At 32.0% G+C, this 25,701-nt stretch overlaps 3 protein-coding genes across 5 annotated transcripts; all 3 read left to right on the top strand.

Annotated features, from left to right (window-relative positions):
• The first annotated feature begins 187 nt into the window (after positions 1-187).
• Positions 188-13,044, top strand: LOC109620566 (carboxypeptidase D-like). Of its 2 annotated transcripts, none has more exons than XM_066079534.1 (12): positions 188-335; positions 2,949-3,111; positions 4,899-4,996; positions 5,221-5,393; positions 7,250-7,434; positions 7,710-7,871; positions 8,331-8,483; positions 8,948-9,093; positions 9,447-11,319; positions 12,018-12,327; positions 12,714-12,803; positions 12,904-13,044. In XM_066079534.1, the coding sequence occupies exons 2-9, from the start codon at positions 2,955-2,957 to the stop codon at positions 9,642-9,644; spliced, it is 1,272 nt and encodes a 423-aa protein (XP_065935606.1). In that variant the 5' UTR covers positions 188-335; positions 2,949-2,954; the 3' UTR covers positions 9,645-11,319; positions 12,018-12,327; positions 12,714-12,803; positions 12,904-13,044. The 2 variants fall into 2 exon arrangements, with proteins under 2 accessions (XP_065935606.1, XP_065935607.1); XM_066079535.1 differs by lacking the exon at positions 188-335 and adding an exon at positions 2,133-2,152.
• Positions 13,045-15,429: 2,385 nt separating this feature from the next.
• Positions 15,430-19,253, top strand: LOC105343156 (uncharacterized). The gene is made up of 6 exons (XM_011450402.4): positions 15,430-15,562; positions 17,301-17,643; positions 17,896-17,985; positions 18,074-18,217; positions 18,347-18,396; positions 18,885-19,253. Exons 2-6 carry the CDS (start codon positions 17,316-17,318, stop codon positions 19,041-19,043), a joined length of 771 nt encoding a protein of 256 aa, XP_011448704.1. The 5' UTR covers positions 15,430-15,562; positions 17,301-17,315; the 3' UTR covers positions 19,044-19,253.
• Positions 19,254-21,092: 1,839 nt separating this feature from the next.
• Positions 21,093-25,061, top strand: LOC105343154 (uncharacterized). Of its 2 annotated transcripts, XM_011450398.4 has the most exons (6): positions 21,093-21,241; positions 23,341-23,690; positions 23,834-23,923; positions 24,175-24,318; positions 24,414-24,463; positions 24,571-25,059. In XM_011450398.4, exons 2-6 carry the CDS (start codon positions 23,348-23,350, stop codon positions 24,664-24,666), a joined length of 723 nt encoding a protein of 240 aa, XP_011448700.2. In that variant the 5' UTR covers positions 21,093-21,241; positions 23,341-23,347; the 3' UTR covers positions 24,667-25,059. The 2 variants fall into 2 exon arrangements, with proteins under 2 accessions (XP_011448700.2, XP_065935598.1); XM_066079526.1 differs by lacking the exon at positions 24,414-24,463 and having other exon boundaries at positions 24,571-25,061.
• The last annotated feature ends 640 nt before the right edge of the window (positions 25,062-25,701 follow it).

The following is a 25,701-nucleotide window of genomic DNA, read 5'->3' as shown; positions in this document are numbered from 1 at the left end:
TTTTGAGGGTTTTTTTTCAATTAAATATGAAGTTGCTGAAGTAAAGAGATATGGTAATGAATAAAATAGGTTATCTAACAGGTTGCAAATGTTTAAATGTCTTAAGATGTCAGCTGTGAATAGAATGTAATTTCATTTGGTATAAAGATGATAGCATGGACCAATTATAACTGAAAAATAAGACGCTAAGTTTCAGGTAGCCCTGTATGTGGGTAACGTGCATTGATGCATGGAATCATCGAAATAACTAGGAAGTTGCATTCCATGTACTAGATTTCCCTGGAGTTTATATCAAATCGAAACCATAGATGTACATACACCAGTTACTCTAAAAGGTAAGAACAACAGCAAAAAATAAAAATGAAAATAATGTATGGGGGTTTAATCATAACTATTTTTTGCAAGTATACAAATTGCTTAATGTTATAGAAAAGGGAAGGGAACTGCAAAATTCACGTACCCAGAGTTTTGGTTTGCTAACGTAACGGTATAGTACTATATATGCATTATTTTTTCGAAACTTTTTTATGGTCACATCAAGTAGTTAGTTTTGGTAGAAATGGAGAACTATATCAAAACTGACCAAATAGTCTTCGTTTCTGATAATGAGCGGAACCATTATAACCAGACATGAAAATAAAATGAAAATCTTCAAAACTCTTTCAATATACTCCTATGAATTTGCAAAAATAATCTACCTACCCTATATAGTCCTTGCTATGCCCGGGGGCACATAGGGCAAGGACTAGACTCCTCCACTTGTGTCTGTCTTGAGCCACCTTCTCCAGTTCTCCCCACGTAAATTTGTGTTCCTTATTTCTTTTTCCACGGTCCTTCTCCAGGTGTTCTTGGGTTGACCGGGTTTCCTTCTGGTGTCCATCGTAGTGCTATTCTTGTGATGTTGTCAGTAGGTTTTCTTAGCACATGTCCTATCCATTGCCATCTCCGTCTTATTAACATAGCTCTCGTGTTCTCGCTGTTTGCCTTTTTATGAAGTTCCACATTTGATATTTTATTAGGCCAGAAAATCCTAGTGATCTTTCTGAGGCATCCGTTGTGAAAACTAGAGAGCCTGTTTATGTCTCCTTCTGTCATTCTCCATCATTCTGCTCCATAGAGTAGGACAGACAGGACGAAGCTGTTGTAGAATCTTAACTTTGTCTTCCTACTTATGTCATGTGTTTTCCAGATGTTCATGAAAACCCCCTAGCTTTACTTATAGTCTGGCCTTTATTGTCCTTGTCTGCACCCCCATCGGATGTAACTATGCTTCCAAGATATGTATAAATGATCTTGTGTTGGTTAGGTTACTTTCATGTAGTTGTATTCTTGCTGGGTGTTTGATATTTAATGACATAACTTTAGTTTTCTTGGTATTTATTTTCAGTCCAATTTTTTTTTTTGCATTAATCTGTAATTTTGATGTTTTGCTTTGCATGTGCTTTTTTAGATGTGAAAGTAGGGACTAATCATCTACATAGTCTAGGTCTTCAAGACTGATGAAAAGAGTCCATCTTATTCCTGTGTTGTCGCCTCTCAGGGTTGATTTCATTACCGTATCAATTCCTATTATAAAGAGGAGAGCTGACATCACACATTCCTGTCTCACACCAGACTTTACTTTGAAGCATGCATCTGATGAACAGCCTATAGAACAGTTAAATTCCACATAAAAAGCTTTAATCATTTCCACTTTCTTTGATGGTACTCCATAGTGGCTCAAGATCTTCCATAAGCTTTCTATGTGAAGACTGTCAAAGGCTTTTTCAAAGTCAATAAAGTTTATTATGAGCTGTCTCTGCCGCTCTGTGTATTGTTCTATAATGTTTCTTAGAGTAAAGACCTGGTCGCAGCGGCCTTTTCCTTTCCTGAAACTAGCTTGTTCTTGTCTTATTTTGGCATCCACCGTAGTGATAATTCTGTCGATTATTATTCTGCTAAATATCTTACTAGGTATTGAGAGTAAGGTGATGCCTCTCCAGTTATTGCAGTTGGTTAGATCTCTTTTCTTAGGCAGTTTGATGATATGAAAAAAATGATCACAAAACAATAACTGGTAACTGCTCTTTCGAAATTATTTATTTCAGGAACTCAAGGTTAGTGTTTCTGACGCTCTGGTTCATCAATAGTTGATGTATTCAATGATAGCTTGGTAAGCTTAGACACTCATCTTCCACCCCCTATAATCTACAAAATTAGTCAAATTGATCAGACTCTCTGTAAACCATAGATTTTTTTAAGTTTTTCATCATGACACATTGATGAATAGGTTCGACAAATGTCTTATTATCTTCGAAATTCCACCATCGTCTTATTTTGAAATCCCTTTTAAGAAAACTAGTATTTCACGTATTTACAAAATCAATTGAGAGAATTATTTTTGCTCCATCGATAACATTAATTGATATATGTAGCTCATGCAGGGTTGGAACAATCTGGTAAGCTTAGACACTCATCTTCCATCCCATAAAAATGGTCATTTATTTTATATAAATACATAATAATTACCAAATCCTACATACAATTAACACATAAAGACTAAGGAAATATTCAAACATTTTCCATAAATAGTGTTTGATTTTTAAGAAATCATCTTTTTATTAACTGACAGGAAACACAGGATGAAAGAAACTGTCCTAGAATCAAACTGTAATCTAACCATAATTATATTAAAAAACATGCTAGTTAATGATGCATTTTATATCCATGAAAGTATTTTACCCCTGCATGTACACACACTCTCTCTCTAAAAAGGAGTGAACGTTTTTATAGAAATCAAATGTTTGCAAGGCTTATTTTTGTTGAGGAGTCGATATGATACAACTAATCTATCCTTGTGGCATTTCACTTTTAAAGCAGGTGACATTGAGATATCTGTGATGTTTCCCTTTATGAATTAATCATGGCTCTATGTTCGCTAATGTATTTTTTTCCCTTCCATTTCTTAGGGCAAGATGAGGGCAGTATTCCTAGGTGTACTTATTTGGAGCTGTGTTCTTTGTTTGGATTTCAATTACCATGACAACGAAAGTCTGGAGAATTTTCTTCGCAACATGTCTCAGCTCTACCCCAATTTGACCAAATTGTACAGTATTGGGAAAACAGTTGAAAGTAAGCACTTACTCGCTGCATCTGCTTCTACATTTGTTGTGTCTTTTATGAGCAAATTTTGATATCACTGAAACTTAAAAATGATGCATGTTCAGTTGATATATTGATATACGTTTTAACTTTAAAATATGGAACTCCTAGCTCAGTTTAGAATTCCTTAGCCTACAGGGGCTTCAGTACTTGAAGTATTTTCTCTCTCCCCTTACCCAATCCTTTCATTCAAATAAAATAATATTCAAGAATAGGAAAATATCATAACAGTGTGGGGGGGGGGGGTGTCACAATAATCTATGCCAGTGTGAAAAATGTCCTCACTTTTTTAAATCTCTTAATTACAAACAGTGACTTGTTTCTGCCCTAGTACATGTAGTATAATTTTGTGGTTATTTATCACAAGAGGGCAATATCAATCTGATGTGATATATATATAAGGCACATGTATTTCATATGGTCATACGGCTGTAAATATAGCTATAAATGTATAATCAACCAACCAGATTTATTAAAAATATGTAATATGAATATTCTTCAATTCCTTAGGTTCCATCATTTCTATTTTTCAAATGATTTCTGTTGTTACTTTTGTGGTACCTATGGTCATCAATAAATACTATAAAAGGAGAGATAAACAGGCAGAAAATTGGCTTGCTGTAATGTCCATAAAAACTATAATGATAAAACTTTATAGTTTGTAACTGTAAAGGAATCTCAAGAAGCTAAATTTTCTGAAACCTGGTTTTATATGGTAACACCAAGGGCATCCGTCCTGGTATTTATTGTGGCAAGTGCTTGTGTATATGGTTGTGTCTAAATCAAATGATCAATGAATGCATTCCTTCACTGTTCCTAGGCTGTTATCTTATGTTATGTACTTTGAAAACTTAAAAACAAATATTCTTGTTGTGTCAACAGACCATAAATATTCATACATAGAAAGACAAATCTGAAAGGCAGTAGGTATATATTGAAGTAAACATCTATTTTATTTATATGTATATCTGCTACAATAAGTGCAGAAAAACAAACAACATCGAGCCCTGTGTAACATCCAAGCAGCAGTTGATGTATAGCTGTGACCTATGATTATATATATATATATATATATATATATATATATATATATATATATATATATATATATATATACATATACAGATTGGTTTCATATGTAGGCTAGTCTTCAATAAACTTCAATAAACTATAATTTTAGAAGAGTAATCAAGACCTATCATTAGTGAGAGTTAGAAAAGATTCTAACTAATGGACTACACTGTTTTAGTAACAAAAAATTTTCATTTAAAAGGATTGTACAAAACATTAAAACTGACAGAGCAGTTTTCATACATATAATGAACAGTTGTGGCCAATCACATCAGAGCAAATCTGGTATTACGTTTTTTTTACATCCAGTAGTTGTAAGGATGTGACTTGCGCCCAACAAACTTGAGGCAGATCGAGGCAGACCAATTAAATATAGGAATAACTGTATGAGTTTCATACAAAATGTATATGCACAGGCATAATTATCATATTTCATGCAATTCAACATCTTGGTCCATTTGTGTCTGTTCTCGATCCAAGTTTTGAAGATGCTCTGTCAAATTTGTGGAACTTGACCTGACTTGAAACAAATTTGCCACAAATTGTCCTAAATTGATTGTAAATTTTGTTTGAATCATTTCTGAAGGTGTGACTCAGTCAATGAATTTGATAGTACATGTATAATTATTCTTTTTTTTTAATCAGCCCATGCATTTTGATTCAAATTTTGCTCCTCTATTTTTCAGATAGAGACCTATGGGTGCTTGCGATTGGACGAAATCCAGATACTCACCAGCCATTACGCCCGCATGTCAAATACATCGGCAACATGCATGGGAATGAGGTGACCATTATTTAAGTATTGCAATAGTTCTTTTTCCAAGAGGAACGTGATCTTAAACAAAAATGGATAAACATAATTTGACAAAATAATTCTCTTTGCAATTAATGCATCTTTTGGGTTTTACATATGGTGCATTTTTGGGCAGGAAAATAATCTGACAATAATTGAATGAAAAAAAGATGATATGAGATATTTTGTATATATTGTACTACATGTACTTTTAGGTTGTGGGTCGAGAGGTTCTCCTCCATCTGATTGACCACTATGTGACATCTTACGGCAACAATGATACAATCACATATTTCCTGAATAATACTGTTGTCCATATAATGCCCTCCATGAACCCTGATGGCTTTAACAATTCAGATATAGGTGACTGTTTTGGAGGGAAAGGACGGTGAGTTTCAATAGCTCTAGCTCAGAGGGAAACTTAGCAAAATAGTGATGTGGTAACTTTACTTACATCTGCTAAAAATGATTGGAAGTTTTGGTAATGATTGAAAGGTTGATCTGAAATACGGCCTCCAGTAAATTGACAAAAATTAAATTTTGGAATTTTCATTTCATATGTTCCCTAGGCTTATATACCGGTATTTTCTTTTTTATCTGTGATAAAAAAATGAGATGGAAGATGTGCACAATTGTTTATGGTATGGGTACACTGTTTATAGTCAATCCATGTAGGCTTTTAGCTCCACCCCTTATTTGAACATCTTTAGAATACATGAGCGCAATGAGGTAAATTTTCTTCTTCAGCTTGTCATTTTATTTTGTTGAAGTCTATGTATTTGTGAAAAGAGATAATGTACTTCAATGCACTCACATGTAACTTTAAAAAAATGGTTAAGTCCAGTTGGCTTTCTCAATTATAAACAAATATTGTTTACCTTGTGTGAACTCAATTAACCTTTCATAATTTTATGTTCTGTATATGTGTCATGTGCATTCATATCAGTAAGTGTGTTCAATGTGACTACATATGCCATTAATATTCATACGAATTCATTATTTGTAAGTTGTATTTTCAATGGATGTTATTTGTGATTTCCGATGGTTCTTTACGAGTGAGATTTTTGTGATAAACAATGTTGAGCCTTGTTCAACCTGCTTAATTTCATTATATACGTATGATTTCTCTGTTGTACTAGGGCCTGCCTATTTGATGCATTGCAAGGGCAGAGTCACAAACTAGAACAAAATTCACTGTTAGTGGGTCTACAAAATCATTGATGATGCATCAAATATTAAATTATAAGCAATCAAAGCTATTTGCACCAATCAAGATGTCTCACTTTTTTCAATCTCATTTGAAAATTATCAAAATAATGGTAGATTTCTCTATAATTTAACAAATAAAAAGGGGCCGGTGACACATGTTTATAGTGATATCAACCATTGTGTAGAAAAAAAAAGGTGTAGAAGTAAGTTATGAAATTGTCCATTTTTTTTTATTTAGTCAAAAGTAATTCTCTTTGCTGTTATTAATATAACAATTACAACTTTAAGCAATAAAGAGCCCTGTATTTATCTGTTAGATTAACTGTTCAGTGATAACATTGAAAGTTAATAAATCACTGAATATCTGATCTCAACTCATGTTTTGATAAATCATTAAAGACATAGCCTCCAGATAAAAATACCCAAATTTAATTTTACTAAAGGTGGAAGTATCTGCTGTTTTCAAAATTGCTCGTAGAACAAAACAGGAAAAAAAATCTGTATACCTACAGGGTGTAAATTTATTCCCTTAAGTAAAGGAGCAACATACTGGTACTGTTTATGTAATTCTTTTGTGAAGGGTTGAATTGTACTCACACTTTGTATAAGTTTGTGAAAGGTTGTTTCTATTCTTTAGGAGAAAGAGGGTGGGTCAGCTGAAATACATATGTATCATTAACGTTCAAGTCACCAAACATTTGGGAGTCTTGTAGTGAATTTTCTAATTCAGAAGTAGAATTCTCTTCAACTGTATGAGTAGCCCCATCTTTTAGCAATCAAAATACAAAAAGCAAACAATTCTTTAAGCTACGGTAGAATTGAATGACATTACCAACCCAAAAAGAAGCAATCAAGGGACATAACTTTTGTTAAGTGTGGAATGAATGCTTAAAATAAATGAGTATGAAACTTTCTACACCATGTCACGCAATTTGTGCTTGATGATAACTTAGTATTTCACAACAATCTTTTTCTGTAGCTGTTTTGGCCTACATTAACAAACTTGATATTTCAATCCTTTGACTTTTCTTCTAGGGGTAACAAGAATGGGTATGATTTGAACCGTAATTTCCCAGACTACTTTGCCACAAACACTGCACCCACTCAGCCGGAGACTTCCGCTGTGATGAACTGGACTCTACAGATCCCGTTTGTACTCTCCGCTAACCTACATGGTGGAGCATTGGTGGTCAACTATCCTTTTGATAATTATCCAAACGGTACAAAAATAAACTTCTGAACAATGTACAATCTTTCTCTATTTAAAACTTTAACTACAGTTCAAAATATTTATCCTTTGTTTCTCGATCAGACCAATAAACCCAGAATATAATGCAACAGACAGGTACCGGTATTTTATTATGCCCTTTGCAAGAGGCTCATCAGTCAGTGCTTCAGGAATAAGACCCGCTGAGGAGTCCTTGATTAATCCTTTGATTCTTTTTGTAACTTTTCGTACAATTCATATTTTTTACTTTGGAGCTTAACTTTGCAGCCAATGATATCCAAAAGTATGTGACTAGCCCAGATGATGATGTTTTTATATCCCTGTCCAAAACTTACTCATACAAACACAACAACATGTTCTATGGCAATCATTGTGAAGATGTATTCCCAGATGGAATTACAAATGGGGCTCTTTGGTATCCTATCACAGGTATTGAATATGGATGAAAGCAAAATTTAGAACTAGGATTGTTATATTTTATTTCTTTAGTGCTTAAATACTAGGGAGCATATTTTTTATAATAAAAAATGAAAGACCAAATATAGAATAATAAATGGTTTAGGAATATTTTTATCAATTTTATCAATTTGAGAATCATTATGCACCTGAGGTGAACTGCTTTCAAGAATTCACAATTTTTTTTTCAAAGGAGACATAGAAAATAATTAACATGATAATTAACATGATATTTGACAAACATTGAATAAATAGTTTGTTAAGAGGAATATTTTCTGTGATAAGATTTTCACAATCTCTCAAAATTTTCTCACCAGCAAATGAAAGTTCTTTTAGTATTCATGATTTTCAAAGCTATAGAATATGATATAATTAAGTGCACATTACTGGTACATATATATCTTAATTAATACTAATTTCTTTTTTTATCAGGTGGTATGCAGGATTGGAATTATATACAGGCAGGGTGCATGGAGGTGACCCTGGAGATCAGCTGCTGCAAATACCCAGCCCCACAGACCCTCCCAGGGTTCTGGAATGACAACAAACAGGCGCTGGTGGATTTCCTCATGAGGGTTCACTCTGGTATGTAATGTTTACCAACAACTTCTTTTCAAATTATAACATGCTTATAAAAAGTGCCATGGACAAACAGTTTCCATTAATTATCAGTGTACGTATTTGATATCTTTAATATGATATGTCATTCAAGGTTTATGAATAATAAAAGAATAGGGGGAATAAAACTTACCTTGCCATATGCCCAGAATTCATAACAAGAGTGGTTGCTGTAATCATATTTGAGTGAATAACTGGCCTTTTCATGATCAATAGATAAAAAATATAAAGGCTTAATTTTTCTTTTTATCAATCTTTCTTTGCATTTGTTTGAGGTTAGAATTTGTTCCTAATTTTAAATCTGTGTATACAAGATGGGGACTGCATGCATGATGGTCTCAAAATTCAGGGTCAGTAGATATTAAATGGGACCAGAATATTGTATTAAATGCCCATCAAAAATCAATTGTTCTTTTACTCATACCTTTTAGGAGTGAAAGGCATAATCTATGATCAAGATGGAAAAGTTGTTCCATCGGCAACTTTAAAAATAAAAGGTCGCGAACTGGTGTCTTTCCGTTCTTCCAAGTACGGGGAATACTGGAGGATACTTTTACCTGGAACATACACCCTACAGGTAACAGAATTAATATATAAAACTTTTACTTACAGATTTAGGTTTAAAAAAAGAATGAATTGTGAACATGTGTTGAAAGCATTTGCAAACATTATTTCTGAGATCTCTTCTAGTCATGTATTTGAGGCTTTCTTTCACCTCATCATCTTTTGAGCTTATTGCTTTACTTACATTGCATTGTAAATTAAGCAATTAGTATCTGACAAAGTATTAAAATCATTAAACATACATTATAATATAAATATAGATATGCTCAAACTTACTTCATATTTAATTACAATGCATACCGTAGTTGTTCTCAAAGATCCAACAAATAAGGAACATGCAGTTATATTTAAATTGTTTTGCCTTAGGTATTCAATGGAATATATGTAACTGAGAGAAGTTTCGATGTGCACAACGGACAGGCAACCAGATTAGACATCCGATCTTGGACCGCAGCTTCTGACAGCACAGCTATGCATCAAGGGGGACTACTCTTGGGATACATTCCTATTTTGCTAGTACTCCTCATTACGTGTTATCAGATGAAATTATTCTTCTTTAACTAAGTTTTGACATTTTTATTATTAGAACCATGCATTAATTTGGGTATTTTTGCCCACACAAGTGTTTAATGTTAGTAAATGCTGAACTTGTTATCTGTATACATGAACATGTATATGTGTGTAACCAAGAACGATTTATAATGTGCATGCATGTATGAAACAGAGTAAAAATATATACAATTTAGTATTCATTATTGGTAGGTTGTATTCAGAAATTATGGTCGTCAAACTTTTCAGTAGCAGGAAATCCTACATGTACTGTAATTTTATTTCCCTTGGCTTTTAAGGGTGCTTCATCCATCATTACTGTATACAGGGTTATTTTTGCCCTGTGTAATTTTCATCCTTTATACTTTCCAATGGTTTTGCCCTATTCACCCAAACATAGTTGTGTTTAAAGACAGATTATTTGAGGCATTGGAATTAGTCCAGTCTTAATATGCCTTCTGATAATGAGGGCAAATGGGGCAAAAATAAAACTGAGGTGAATATCTCACTGTATACAGTATATCATTTCTTGATAAAAAGTCAGTGGTAATTGTTTATCTTACCCATGTTGGGAGACAGCTCAAATGCTTTGAACATTTAGAGGTTGAGTATGTTACTGCAGATTTTGTGTAAAAATACAACTTGTGCAAAGGCGACACAAAAATCATGCATTTTGTTCACTGTTAGTGAAGAAACTACATTTTCCTTTGATTTTTTAAAAATTAAGTCTTCCAACTTAAAATATGTTATACTGTACAGCTTTTTATGTGTTATTTGATTGTAGGACGGTATTGATAAATTTTCTCTTCTTGATTGTTAATTTATCTGAGAATGTATTTATATGAATCAGAAAAATAGTTGATTTCAGGTAATTAGATTATGCAGCATGCTTCTCCTATGATAAAGCTTTTTTTTTTCTTCCATTGTATCTAAACAATCCAGTACATGTATTTATATTCTTAGCATGTCAATGTTAATGTATGTTAAAAAAATCAAATCATAATATGGTGCATAAAACTTTCAAAACCAAGACTGTTTTATGATTTTCTTGTTCATTGAATTTTAAGGTGCAAATGAAATTAATGGCTTGATGGTCTGGTCCCTTTTTAGACTATATTAATTAATGTCTTTGAGAAGAAAAAGCTCTGTAAAAAAATGAAGGAGAAATATTCTATTGTTTAATTTTGAATATTTAGAATTTTTCATTACTAAATAAGGGATAATAGCTATATATTCTTATCTAAAAAAAATAAGGTGGATTTTAGGCGGAAATTGTTGACTACAGAGCCTCCATGAGATTACAGTATATTATTCCTTTGGATGACAATGTTATTTATTTATATCTCATGCAGGCTTTTGGTCATTTTAAGGGTTTTTTTCAATTAAAGATGAAGTTGTTGAAGTAACCGAATATGGTGCTGAATAAAATCAGTTAACTAACAAATGTTTAAATGTCTTAAGATGTCAGCTGTGACTAGAATGTAACTTCATTTGGTATAAAGATGATAGCATGGACCAATTATAACTGAAAAATAAGACGCTAAGTTTCAGGTAGTCCTATGTGGGGTCGCAATGCATTGATGCATGGAATCGATGAAATAACCAGGAAGTTACATTCCATATACTAGATTTCCCAGGAGTTTATATCAAATCGAAATTATACATGTACGTACACCAGTTACTCTAAAAGGTAAGAACAACAGCAAAAAAAAAAAAAATGAAAATACTGTATGGGGGTTTAATCATAACTATTTTTTGCAAGTATACACTTCACGAACTCATAGTTTTGGTTTGCTACCGTAACGGTATAGTACTATATATGCATTACTTTTTCGAAACTCCTTTTTATGGCCACATTAAGTAGTATAGAGCCACTTAACCAGACATGATAACAAATATTAAAATCTTTCACTAAGCTAATATATTAAGAATGTTTCTTTATTAAATATTTTACGTCTATAGAAATCATGTCCACATGTACATTTGAGGGTTAATTTGTTGACCGTTCAGTAATATTTTTTTCTTTTTAGTGAACAAACCGAGTTATGATAATAATGAAATGTCTAGGGTCGGTGTTTAAGAGCAGTTTTTCCTCCATAGTAGCTTTTCCCCGGAAAACCTGCTATGTAATAGTCGTTCCCCCTGGGGGGAAAAGCTTCTATACAGTAGTTTTCCCCAACAGTAGGGTGTCTCCACACGTTTCAGCTTTTATAAAAATATTAATGGAAACCTAGTAGGATTAAAATCAATGTTTTCACCCCAAGGTTGCATAAAACTGTATTACACCGGTTTCACACCTTTGCTCACATTTACATACAAAGATGACGAATTGAGTTAAAATCTCAAACTGTTTCTGATGACTTTGTGGGTGTTTTTTTTTTCAAACAGATTTTTATCATGAAAAGCTTGGCTGTACAGTTTTTGGCTTCCATCATTGTCTTCATTAGTCTTTCGTTCTCCAAAGAGGACGGAGAAGGCAGGGACCACCCAACCTATGTTGTTTTCGACAAGAAAATCAGTATCAAGGAGATCATCCGATTTGGCGGAATAAGAGACGAGTCACATGGAGAGATGGAAGCTCCCCATGAAAAGAAAAACCTCGGATATTTACTGTCTCAGCTGCTGGCGAACGCTTCCGAAGCTGTTACCTTGGGAGATGATAATGCCGACAATAACACAGGAACTGCTGTGGTTTGTGGTACGATGATAGTTCTATGGACCGTTCCATCTTTATACTTGTAAAGAATACCTTTAAGACACACAGTAAGACTGAAATTAAGGTCGTATGGAATACTCTGAGATCTTTATATGGATGAGAGTACAAAGTTTTACCACTGTTTTAAAATATTGAAAATGGACTTTTTTAGATTTCAGAACTTATTAAGGTGCAAAATGTATAACAAAATTTACATTCGTAACCAACTGAAGTTCCTTTGTATAAAACAAGAGAAAAAAGATATATTTGTAGTTTATTTCGAAAGACAGTTTTGTTTCAAAACGAGGGTTTCCTACACCCCTTAATTATAAGTGAAATAAAACATAAATTAAAAAAAATATGCTCATAAATGGATTTTTCCTCATTAGGACCAAAAGGAGCTCACCTGAACGTCACGTGGATACCCAAAATAATCGAATTTGGAAAACCGGTCACGTTTTCTGTAGACATGATCAGTCGTAAGATAAATAGTTATACAATGTTGTATTTGTGGAGGAAAAATATAAAAGAACGACTCATTTATCATTTAGTTATTATATTAATTCTTCTTTAAAACAGCTACTGACTTCAACAAGGGTCGGATGTACGTGGAATTTTACTTAGGAAATACCCCAATTTTCTCATTGGACGAAGATATAACTTGCAGTGACATCCTAAAAGTCCCAAAGATGCAACAAAAATGTCCTTTGGAAAAAGGAGGTGAGTAAAGAAATTGTTAATTCTTTTTAAAGATCTTTCATTTTTAATAATTTGGGTTACTAGCCCTTATTTTTACAACGATGACTTTGCTTTATACGAATAATTTCTTCGTTTACAGAAAGAATCCAATATTCTTATACTGATTTCCCATTACGACAGCCACCACTCGTAAGTTCCTTTTCAGATCATACGTAGGTAGCCTGTTACTACCTCTTTTGATCTATTGGGTTTCTTTTATCATTGCCCAGGCAAATCAATGATATCAATGAGAGATAAATTCCTGAAAGAAGATATTCTATCAAAAGTCATTGTTTGCAGTATTTCTTCCTTAAGAAATTAATTTCTCATATGTGGAGATAAACTTTTCAATGATCTTATTTTACTAGAGTGACCTGTTAGACATTGACGCTTATTCCTGTTTGCCGAGGATTTTTCTGTATTCTGCGCACTTTCAGTTTTAATTTCCAACGCCATTTTTTTTCATCCCCCCTCTTTTTGTCTAATGTTGATTTTATCGAAAAAAAATTTGGTATCACTAGTTATTGGAAACAGATGTCACAGCGTTATCAAATTCTTAAATATGAATTGGGATTGGTAAATGTTGAACATTTTTTTTTTATAGGTAAAAGAACAAATTTTGGTGATGAAGATATTTAGCTATGCTGAAAATCCCCCATTACTGTTCTCGTGTTTGAACTTTACGTTCCAATATGTATAGACAAAACATATGTTGCTAATCCAATTTCTATTTGCATATCTTAATTATACAATCTCACATTTTAAATTCCCATGACATAGATAATGGAAAAAATATATCAAACATTATTTTTGGAAAAGGCCTTCAATGATCAAACTTGTGCAACTTTTAAACTCAGAAAATTCAAAAGGTATGAACAGAATTTGAAAGAATATATATAATAAAAGTGTAGATTAATATTGCGAAATGATATTATGTTACCTTAACTAATTAAGGCATTTTGTCCATTCTAGCTCTTGTTCATCTGTTTATATGTATGGAATCTATATTATATCTATGTCAATACTGATGTGTTGTAAAGCCTAAAAGGAATAAAGAATGACTGAATGAAAACAAACACAATGTGTCCTTCATTCTCGAAATCATATTATTGTCTTCTTAATAATAAAGGTAAAAAACAACAATCGAAACATCAAAGTCTGAAATGACTATAGCTGTGATGTTAAAAATCTCCTTGATCAGGACGAACACAGTCCACCGTTTGGTGGCTTGTCTCGCGTGAAGTAGGTTAACGCTTGTAATTAACAAAACTTTACCTACCAAACAGCAGAAAACGTTTTTCATAAGAAGAAAAAGAAGAAGAAGAAGAAGAAAGGTAACAATTCTGCCAACTGGGCAAATTCCCTTGACATTCATTGCATGTCACATTCTTTATTCAATCTTGATTTATTCCTGATAAAAAAAGTTGCTCTTATGTGACGAATATTTATAATAACAAATGTTGTATTTATTGTAACCTTCATATTTATTTCAACACACAGCATAAAGGGTATCGTTTAGATTATATTAATAAAATGTTATCCCGTTTTGTAATGTTTGTTTAAAAGAACTCCGAATATTATCGAAAATGTTGTTGCTTTTTTTTCAATGTAAACTTGCATAAAGTGATAGCTGTCACGTCTATTTGGTTCAATGGTTAATTTAAAGCAGCGACTAAGCAGGAGGTATTGTTTCATCTTTGGAAGACGTTTTTTCGTAATTAATGATAGAATTCTTGTTTTTCACCTTCATTTGAATATTTGTGTTTGGAAAATGTTGTTTCTTTATGTTGACTTTTCACAAAGTAAATTACACACTTTCTGACTACTTTTACAAGGGAAATATGTTATAAAAAAGCTCCAACCCCCCCCCCCCTCCCCCCCCCCCCCCCCACCAAACTCGAAACTCTCCAATAATTTTACATCGAATTTGTAATAACGAAATAAGTCACAAAAGTTGAGATAATTGTTCATACTTGTTTTAAAGCCATTAAAAACATACCTATATAACTTTATTTTCGTTTATACTGTTTTTGTCTTTATTGTTATTGTCCCATTTTTCCGAGAAGAAGGAGAGGAAAGACACTGTCAAAATATGCCGTGATTGAAAAGCATTACGGAGATCATCCGATATGTCGTCAAAAGACTGGAAACATTAGAAGATGTGGAGGAGTGCGCTGTTCCAAAGGAAAACTTATTCCGTTTGCTTTTATCACTATTTTTATTGATAGAAAAGGCGTTTAAAGCTGTAACAAGCTCTACCACTGAACAAAATATTGCCACTTCATTTTTACACAAAATACACTGAAAATAGAAAAGTACTAAAGAGGAAACCTCTTCAATGCACCACTGATGCCTCAGATGGTGCAAACAATCATCGAAATGAACTAGGAAGTTGTAAATCTCTTATAAGTACTACTCATCCCCCCCCCCCCCACACACACACACTTTTGTTAGCATTTTTAAAAACAGTACCCTGTGGAAAACCATAACGAAGAAAAAGGTTAGTCTGAAGTCATTTGAATTCCTTTCCTTTTCTCTCTCTCTTTTTTCCAACTTTTTATCAGCATGTAATGCACAGTTAATTTGTTTATTAATTTGCATACATATGGTCAATCCTGTTTTATTCAACTAATATAAGAGTGTTATCGCTTACTTACTTTTATACTTATCACGGTGATCAGCTTTTCACAACTTTAAAGATCGTAAACTGGATTGATATTGGAATTCAGTTAAAGTTCATATGCATCACATTTAATTATAATCAATACTAGTATATATATTTGGTATTGAAAATAAAATGTATTAATTTTTCTATAATGAGTAAAAGTTTTAAAATAGATCCTTTTTAAAAAGATATACTCGTCATAATGTTTTTGTTTATAATAAATTTAGTTTCTTTTTGCATCTTGTTCAAAATTTGATTTCTGTGTCGTTAGTATTGTTAAATTGCCGTTTTTGGGAGTTGATTTTAATCAACTCTCCTATGCAATTACTCAGACAAACCGAAAGTGAAACAGTGTTTGGACCTCAGCACAAATCATTGCTGCTGACAAGACTTCGTTCTTGAAAATAATTGATAAATTCGATGTAATGTATTCTAAAGCATTGTTTTTCAAGGAAACTGATTTATAAATACCTTGAAAATAGTCAGATTTTAAATGGTGCGAACAATTTAAATATTTTTTGTAGTCGTATGTATTCCTACGGCAGAGTTCAATATAGTCTCGTTCAACTCGAACATCGGCTGTCTCCGTAAATCCTTGTCGGAGATTTACGATGTCAGCCGAGCGTTTTCGAGAAATATTTCTATTTCTGATACATAGTTTGATTATATCAATTTTATCTTTAAATATTATTTAACATGATTCATATGGGGGTTTCTCGACATTCTTGTCGAAAAAGTCCAAAAATTCATATTATAAAAATGTGCGTAATTCAAATTCTAAGAAACTACAGTACCGATCAGACCCAACCTAACAGAAAGTAAACCCCAACTAAACCCTGGGTTTACTCTGGGTTTACTAGAGTGGACCCAGAGTAAACCCAGAGTAAACCCCAAGTAAACCCAGAGTGGACACAGAGAGTAAACCCCGATCAGAAGTATACCCTGAAAACAGACGCTACATGTGTATTCTGAATATATACAAGGGGCAGGAATCACAGGCAGTAGGATGATAAGATAAAATACAGGTCAGCTTTACACTTCAGTGCGTATAGTTGACTCCAAAAGCAATTCTCGAGTAAACCCAAAGTAAACCCCGAGTGGACCCAAATTTTCAAAAAGTAAAACCAAAGTAAACCCAGAAATTAAACCCGGGGTTTAGTTGGGGTTTACTCTGGTGTTAGATTGGGTCTGATCGGTAGTGTACATGTACTTATGCAAAATAACATATCATTGATTTTAAAATAAATAAACATCGACAAAATCAACTCCCGTCAGTTCTTCAGTACTTTGATTACCATTAGTTTCATGGACACTCGTATCTTATTGTAATCTAAAACAAATGTAGTAATATGCCACTAATCAAGACTCCAAAGACGAAAAAAGCAGGAGATTCAGATATTTTGAAGAAAAAAAAATTATCAAAATAAAAAGAAGGTAGCAATTTCCCTAAAAAAAAATAAGCATACTTCATTTAAAACATTGTCGTAAAATATAGATTTATTAACCTTGCTACCGGTAATCCAGGAAGTAACAATGTTATTTAAGTTGCTTTATTTGTTTTTCTTACTCTTAGACAACGACCGTGACAATGAAAATCCTAGCTGTACAACTGTTGGCATCTATAGCTGTTTTCAGCAGTATCTCCTTCTCACAAAAGGACAAAGAAGTAAAAGGACACACAAACTATCTTCTATTCGACAAAAAAATCAATGTCGAAGAGATTATACGAATAGGCGAGACAAAAAGTGTAACAGTGAGAGAGAATGCTGAGGAAAAGGAATCCAATAAATCTCAGCTGTCTTCTTTTTTAACGAAAATATCCAATGCCTTTAAATTGAATAATGATATGTTCCAATCAAAAGGTTTACAGTGGTTCAATAATACTGATAACAGCACAGGAACAGCATTTGTTTGTGGTAAATATCTTTTACTTTTTTTTATAATGATGCACGTTTCTTCATTGAATATTGGACAACCGTTTTGAAACATACTTATATGCTGCCAGGTACTTATATTTCAGGATTTGTATTTAATAAAGCTTGTATATAAACGATTTTTGTGTCTACAACTAATAGTTCAAATATTCAAGGAGTTTTGAAACTTAAAGTTTTATTTTCAGTAAAATAAAGGCAGTTAATTAATATTATCAATTTTCTGTTTTTTCAAAGGACCAGAAGGTGCTCATCTGAACATAACATGGAAACCAAAAGTCATCAGTACCGAAAAATCAGTCCAGATATACCTGGATCTTGTTTATCGTAAGACGTATTCGAAATCACATATTGCATTATTCAAAGAAATATGAATGATCAAACGAAACTATCAATATTTTTTTTTGCTCAACAGCCATCGATTTTAAGGAGGGTCTCGCTCGCATAGATGTCTATAGAAAGGGTATACCCAACCCAGTTTTCTCTATTGATGAAGGGATAACCTGCACTGACATCAATAATTGGGTCCCACTTATAAGATGTCCTATAAAAAGAGGGAGTACGGAAACTGAGTCTTATTTCTATTAAGCTTTATGCAGTTGTTTTATCGTGTTTTAAAACATATTTTCATTCGTCATTTATTTTAACGTATAAACTAACATTCTCTCCATCTCTTTTATTTTTACAGATGGTTTCCGCATATCGTTTAAGTACAGCGAAACACAATTACAACCTGCTGTAAGTATTTTTTCTCTAGTATGTACATGTAAATGTTATTTTTGCATGTAGCTTTCACCAAGCACTGTCCTGTAATAACGAAGGATTTTGGTGCAATAGACTGGTTTTACCTTAGTGTTTCATAATGCTCTAAAACTAAAAGCAAAAAGTTTGTTGTGGTTCTTGTTCACAGTAAAAGACACAAAGAGAACCAACAGAGAATTCAATGCTAAAATTTCTAAATGAATTATTATTTAGATTGTATGCACACAAAATAATACTGTTTTTATTGCAACAATATTTTTAACATTCGTTGATGTGACAATTCATATAAGATATAGTTTTCTGAGGAAGTCATAGCTGTTTACAAGTTCTGCAGTTGAAATTTAAACCAATGCAATAGAGTTTGATATATCCTTGTATACGAGTTCTTTGGAATTTGAATTAATGCTGATTCACGAGTATCATGAAACCATTAGACGTTCTCATTTATCGATTTTTTTATACAGGGGTCTTATATCGTTTTGTTGAAGATCTTCAGTTACGCTGCTAAACCTCCACCACTGTTTGCTTGTTTGAACTTTAGTCTACAGATTGAATCATCAAAGCATATGTCCGCCACTCAAACACCTCAAATCATTTCTAAGACTTCAGAAGATATTGTTTGATCATTCCTAGACTTTATTTTGTTAGCACTATACCACATGTAGCTCCTAGCTTAAGCAATTATAGTCAGCTATACTACTACATGTACATTTACCGAAACTCGAATGGCATGCTCTCCTGAAATAATGCTTCACTTAACATAACTCTAGACCTAATGTTTTCTTTCTCAGATTAAAATTAATGTACCGTACCAGATATATATATATATATATATATATATATATATATATATATATATATATATATATATATATATATATATATATATATATCATAAGCCAACATGCTCGTAAGAAAATCCTGTCTGTAATTTATACTCAATTAATAAACATTATTAATTTGATGTAAATTGTTATTTACTTTGTACATAGACATATTCGTTATATGTCTATGCTTTGTATAAACAAGGAATGTGCCTTTTCATTAGTAATAAAAATGTCATCTATGAAATTAGAATTTATTGCAACTTTTGTTTTTATAAAACCTTACATGTTGTAGTTTTGAGGAATTTATTTCTGTTTGATAGAAAACAGAGAATAAATAACTTTTATCTAATCCTAGATTCATGTGGTTTGTGCTTTCGTTTTACATTATGTAATAAAGACAATCCCTGCATAGTCCTAAAAACATTTTATATACTTGATACCAAATAAAGTATGCAATCTTGTTCTTTGTCCATATTATTATTTACGAACTGGTAATCGATTGTGATTATGAATATTCAGAATAAGCTAACATGTTGGTTATGGTTTGTTAAATTAAAATTATTTCCACAATTTTCAATTTATCAATTTTACCAAACTGTTAGAAGTCACAAAACTGAAGTTTCTTGCTGCTGATGTTTTGAGAAGAGTAACCTGCCCCTTTTTCAAATCCTATATACGACTTAAACATAATGTTAATGCTATTAAGCTTTCATATGAATATGACCCATATAAAACATTGAATTAAATTATGCATGGGGTAAAGCATAGGACTTTATAGCATAACTTTAACATCTTTCATGATAAATAGACAGTCTGATAGAATGAATAATAAATCCATTTCATTGGCATTCATCAACCTTACAGCCATTATAGTGTTCATAAAATTTGCGGATGGAAGAGGTATTTCTTCGAATTAAGTATTTATACTTACACGAATGATAACGTTCGATTGCTCAAATCAACGCTAAATATTTAGTAAAAAATTACTAAGGATTCAGCGTTGATTTAAGCAATCAAATGTTATCAAATAAACGTGAATGAATTCAAAAGTGCTCTGATTTATTATTGGTCTATTATAATTGATTTAATAAATATTTTTACGGCTTTAAAGAAATTAAGTAGAAAATAAAACAGTTTTTTACATTCTATATCAAATCATGGGAAAATTAATCCCGATACCTATTTTTCCTTTGCCATCAATTTTAAAAGGAAGTAAAAACTTGATTAATGTCGTTTTTTGGAGAGACTGGGTGCATTCTAGATATATTTCATTAGTAAAAAAAATTGACAAAACTCAGTGATTTGTTACTTACATTCCCTTCATATTTAATATATAATGACAGATTTAAACGTGATTTTCCATATTGTTTACCAAAAAATTTAACCCGGGTTTATCCTCTCAAACAAAGCTAATGATTTATATCTTGAATTTCATATATTTGTAGGCACCTGCCATTAACATGTACCTGACCATGACCTTGAATAATGGGTATATTGGTTATTGGCTATTTTTATTAGATGTACGTTTTGAAAAAAAAAAACTCTGAAATAGTAATTTCGGGTTTGAAAAAACCCCATTATTTACAATATTTAAAATATTCGAATGTAAAGTTAACAAAAGCTCCTGCTATTTTTGAACTCGAGGCCTGTGGGTCAGTAGTCTGATGCAATATCCATAGCCATTTCGTACGCAGTTAAATAGACATAATCAAATAATCTCAATTCAATATAGTGTATTAAAGGTGATATGACGCCATGACATTTAACTTGTATTTTTTTTTTGCATAACTTGGTTTTGCAGTACATGTGATATGGCTTAAACATTTCCTTGTCATGCTTGTATCTTGTCCTCTTGAATCTATCAATGTTGTTGATGATATCATGTGGCCAACTTTAAATGAGGGTTTTCAAAACATAAATTTTTATGTGCGGAAACAAATATTTGGCATATGATATAGCTGTAACGAGGGTGACTTCAAATATGTAATTCTTAGGTAAGTTTTGAGAAATCTTTTCATAAGTAATGAAAATTTTTACAGGTAATCAGGAAAAAAATACCACATATGCCTTCAAGTTTTGAATTTATTAAACTCAAAATAATCGGAATTATTGTCAATTGCAATGAAAGCAAAGCAGAACCAAAAGCTATCATAATTTTAACACCTTTTTAGCGATCAACCTTTACTACAGGAAATTACCATACGGGTGTCATCAATTCACATGTGCTACATAAGTGTTATCTTTAATTTACGTGCGTTAAATATCTAAATTTAAATACAAACACGATTAACAAATAAGGGAATTTTATATTTTAAATTGTTCGACCGGAACAGGATTTCACAGTTTAAATCCTTTCTTTCCTTTTATTGATAAAATTGTGAGAATAAAAAGCCATAAAACGCGTAAAAAGTTTTTAAATTTTCTTAAAATTGTATCTCGTCTTGAAATTGTATGGCAGACTTAACTGTTGTCTAAAACAATATCTCTCATAGTTAGTTAATGATATATTTGAACTGATTAATAGTTTAAACGCATCACTTGCATAGGAAAATTACACCATTGTGTTGCAAATCTTGTGAAAAAATCTTCAACTGTTTAATTGTTTAAAATTTACCCTACAACTTGTAACGTTAAAAAAATGTTATTTTATCATCCCTCAAATATATATGGATTTTGTAAATAAGCAGGCAACCTTCATTCACATATTGATTCAGATACTTAATTATATTTCATTTTTTTGAAAGGTGTTCCAACTCAGCAAAATTCGATTAAAGTCATGTTAATCTCTTAAAATGCCAGTATTTCTTTAATTTGATTGATTTGATAGTTAACTTGCTTATTTTTTTAGCTTCAGAATCTCTGAATCATATATGTTGCTCTTGGAAAGCTATAAAATAGAGTGCTTATCAAGCTAATTTTCTTTCTACAACTTTTAGAACATGTATACCTTTCTTTCGCCTTATTTAATTGAATTTAGGAAAATGTCATTAATTATTTTTTCTTCCAACATTAACTAAGTGAATTAGTTTTTGCATTTTAAAAACTAGAAGAGATCTTTATTCTTAAAAAAGTATTCTTAACTGGTACATGTACCTTTGTAGCAGTTGAGGAACTATAAAATATTGTAATATTGCAATTACTTGTACTTTTATGACCTTATTTCAGCTCGAAGCTAATCAGACAGGGTGGTATTCTTTTGTAATCTAAAAAAGAAGCAGAAGTGTGATCCTCTTGATTCAATATTTTTCAGCGGCCTTAGGAACTTTATCGGCATATTAAAAAAAAATATTTCCTGTCAAATGCCAATATCACAACACTGACACAGACAACTTGCTACATTACGCGTTGCAAGATATTGGGTAACACATCTTATCGCACAGATAACTTTATCTATCTCTTCAGCTGAAAAAGATTACTGTGAATAAAACTTTTGGTAAACAGGTGACATCCACGGATGAATCAACAACCAACGTTTCACCACTTAGTCCTGTTGGGAGAGGGGGGATTAGAATTTAGCTGCTTTGGTTGCAATGGCAGTGGTTTTCAGCCATGATATATGAATACATATAATAATTTCAACTCATTAAACGGACACGTAAAGGAAAATTATTATAAAGTCCGTTTTAGAAATAAAATTTGATAATGTCTGATGCACTTCCTTATTTTGTTTTATGAGGAAACTTTTTTTTCCGTTTTGTGTCAGGCACCCCGTATTTAAATGCACAACCAAAATCAAATTTAATTAACATGACAATGACGGTATTGCACCAATTTAACGCACTACATTGTTTAATTTTGTTTCAGCTTTCCTTAAAAGTCATATCACTTTAATTCTATGAATAACAAGAACAAGGGAACCTTTTTTCTATAATTTAAACATACGTACATTTGTGTTTGAAACTACTTGAAGAGAAAATCCCGATTTAAAAACCGTTTTGAAAAAGGAAAATTGGTTTTTCTTGGTAGATAGCGTGTAAATGTAAGATTGTAAGATACACAGGAAATAGTATCTTCCAATCGCAAGTGTGCTTAACAAGAGGTCAAAATATAAGTTAAAAATCTAAAGGGTAATGTTGCTTTTTCTTGGTTGCAGTCTCTTAATGATGAATCTATCGGTACAACTGGCATTCGTCGTTGTTTTCATCAGTCAGTCTGTCTCTCATGAGGATGGAGCAAGACGGAATTCCCAACGCTATGCCACGGTCAGCAAGAAATTCAATTACAAAATTTTCATCGATAGAAAAAGGGTCGAATCACAGAATAAAAACATTGAGGATTTTGAGATCATACAGAACAACGAATCCTTATGGTCTTCCAAGTCTTTTCTGTTTGCAAAGACATCAACTGACGCAAAGTTAAAATTTCTGAAAAATAAGCTGTCGCTGGTGGGACTGCAGTTGTCAGATGAAGCTGATAACAATACGGGAACAGTCATTGTTTGTGGTAATAAAATAGAATGAACATTTACTTTATTTACAAACACACTTGCTCAAAATCAATTTTACTCAATGCCTTATATATCTTTTACCTTTATTCTTAATTACATTTTTATTTCGTTAATATTTAAAATGATTTTTTTTTTAAAGGACCAAAAGGTGCTCATCTGAACATTACGTGGAGACCCAAAGTGATTGACCCGTATAAGTGTGTTAGAATATACTTTGACATCATCAGTCGTAAGCAAAAGCAATATGACTGAGTTATATAGTCGAAATTCCTTTTAGTGTAATTATTAAACAAGTAATCGTTATATCTCGATCTATGACAAGAATCTTTGATCGTTTCAAGAAGAGATGTTATGAAAATTGTTTCATAAAATCGCCTTTATGAAAGCCTAATTTATCTATGTATTTAACAGAAAAAATAATTTTTCTTCTTTACAGTTTTTGTCTTTGTATAATTACATGTAATTTGTTTTGCATGACAGCAACATACTTCGACAAAGGTCATGGGATTCTTGATGTATATCTAAAAGGTAGCTCTTACCCAATGTATTCCGTGGATCGAGAAACATCTTGTAGTTTCTTTAAACAACTGGACCCTTTAATAATGTGCCCTTTAAAAAAAGGAGGTATGTAAATTAAGATTGAAAATAAATCAAAATATCTCAAAATTGATATATGTGTGACAAATACAAAAGATAATATTTTGTACACTTTTTTATAGCGCCAATCAGATTTGCGATTCAATACAGCAAGTTAGACGACCTACCTGTGGTAAATTTTTTGTGAAATATCCACATACCAGAACTATATATTATTTTACCCATCATTATCTCTCTAAATTCGAATGCAGATAAATTTTGATAATGTATTTCTTACAGGGATCGTATACCATTGTTTTGAAAATCTTCAGTTTTGAGGCAAATCCACCACTGGTTGCCTGTGTGAACTTCACCCTCCACATTGCTACATCATAACTCTTAATCCAGTATATCAGAAGGATGATATACTAGTATTTCGTAATATTTCGTAATTAAATGAAATGTTTATGCAATGTCGCTAAGTCTTTGTACTTATAGCTAAAAGAATGCATTTTTTTTTCATTAACAAACCTAGTATGGGCGGGTTTTAAAAACATATTGAAACACGAAACAGACCAGCTTAAAACAAAATTAACAGACTCGTTTTCAAAATCAACAGACAAAAGAAACAATCATACCAAAGTGTTACATTGATATTAAACTATACAACCATTTTTTTATAAGATAGACATCAATTGAAAATCTTCTTTTTCCTCTTTAATATTCTTACATAGTAGAGTTTGTAGAAATTTTATGTGTTTTAGAAGGCAACCTCTATTTTTTGCACTTAAATAAACGCATTCAGAAATTGATACAGCACATTGTTTTATTTTTTTAACAAAAGAACTCTGTCCAATTTTGTATGATATGACAGATAATTGACTAATCATTCTCATAACTTTCTGTTTGATGACTGTCAATGCACATCAATACTTGCCAATCATGTTCAAATATCTACATCTACCGATTTATTTCTCCTAAGAAAACCGATTCTGGTTCATAGCTTTATTAAAAAGAACTGACAGACTAGTGCTGAAATCTACACGATCTATTGGTTACTAGTTAATCAATCGGTCAAAACCGTCAGCAAGGTAAGAATCAAAGGCCGGAACGGCCACAAAGGCGTCGAACTGACTTTTTCTTTTATATAGAATGATATCAATAATTTGAATTTCTGTTAATTTAATAGTTGTATATCAAATAATTTTAGACATAGAATAGAGAAGTATATGAATTATGTTTTGTGCTGCTTTAAAAACAAAAATAAGTTTATTTTCTTGTAAAATAGGTATTGGTGCTTTTACAATTCAATAACTCATTATGGTTACAAAATTTGAAGAAAAGTCAAAGTTTAAAAATAAATTATTTTCTTTAAACAATTTTCACAGGTTCGTGATTTGAATACATTAACAGTATGTCCCTAATTATAAT

Source organism: Magallana gigas, chromosome 3 (genome assembly GCF_963853765.1).
Source record: "Magallana gigas chromosome 3, xbMagGiga1.1, whole genome shotgun sequence".
NCBI classification, from domain to species: Eukaryota; Metazoa; Mollusca; class Bivalvia; order Ostreida; family Ostreidae; genus Magallana; species Magallana gigas.
The sequence above is the reverse complement of the archived record's forward strand: the minus strand, read 5'-3'. Positions and strand labels throughout refer to the sequence as shown.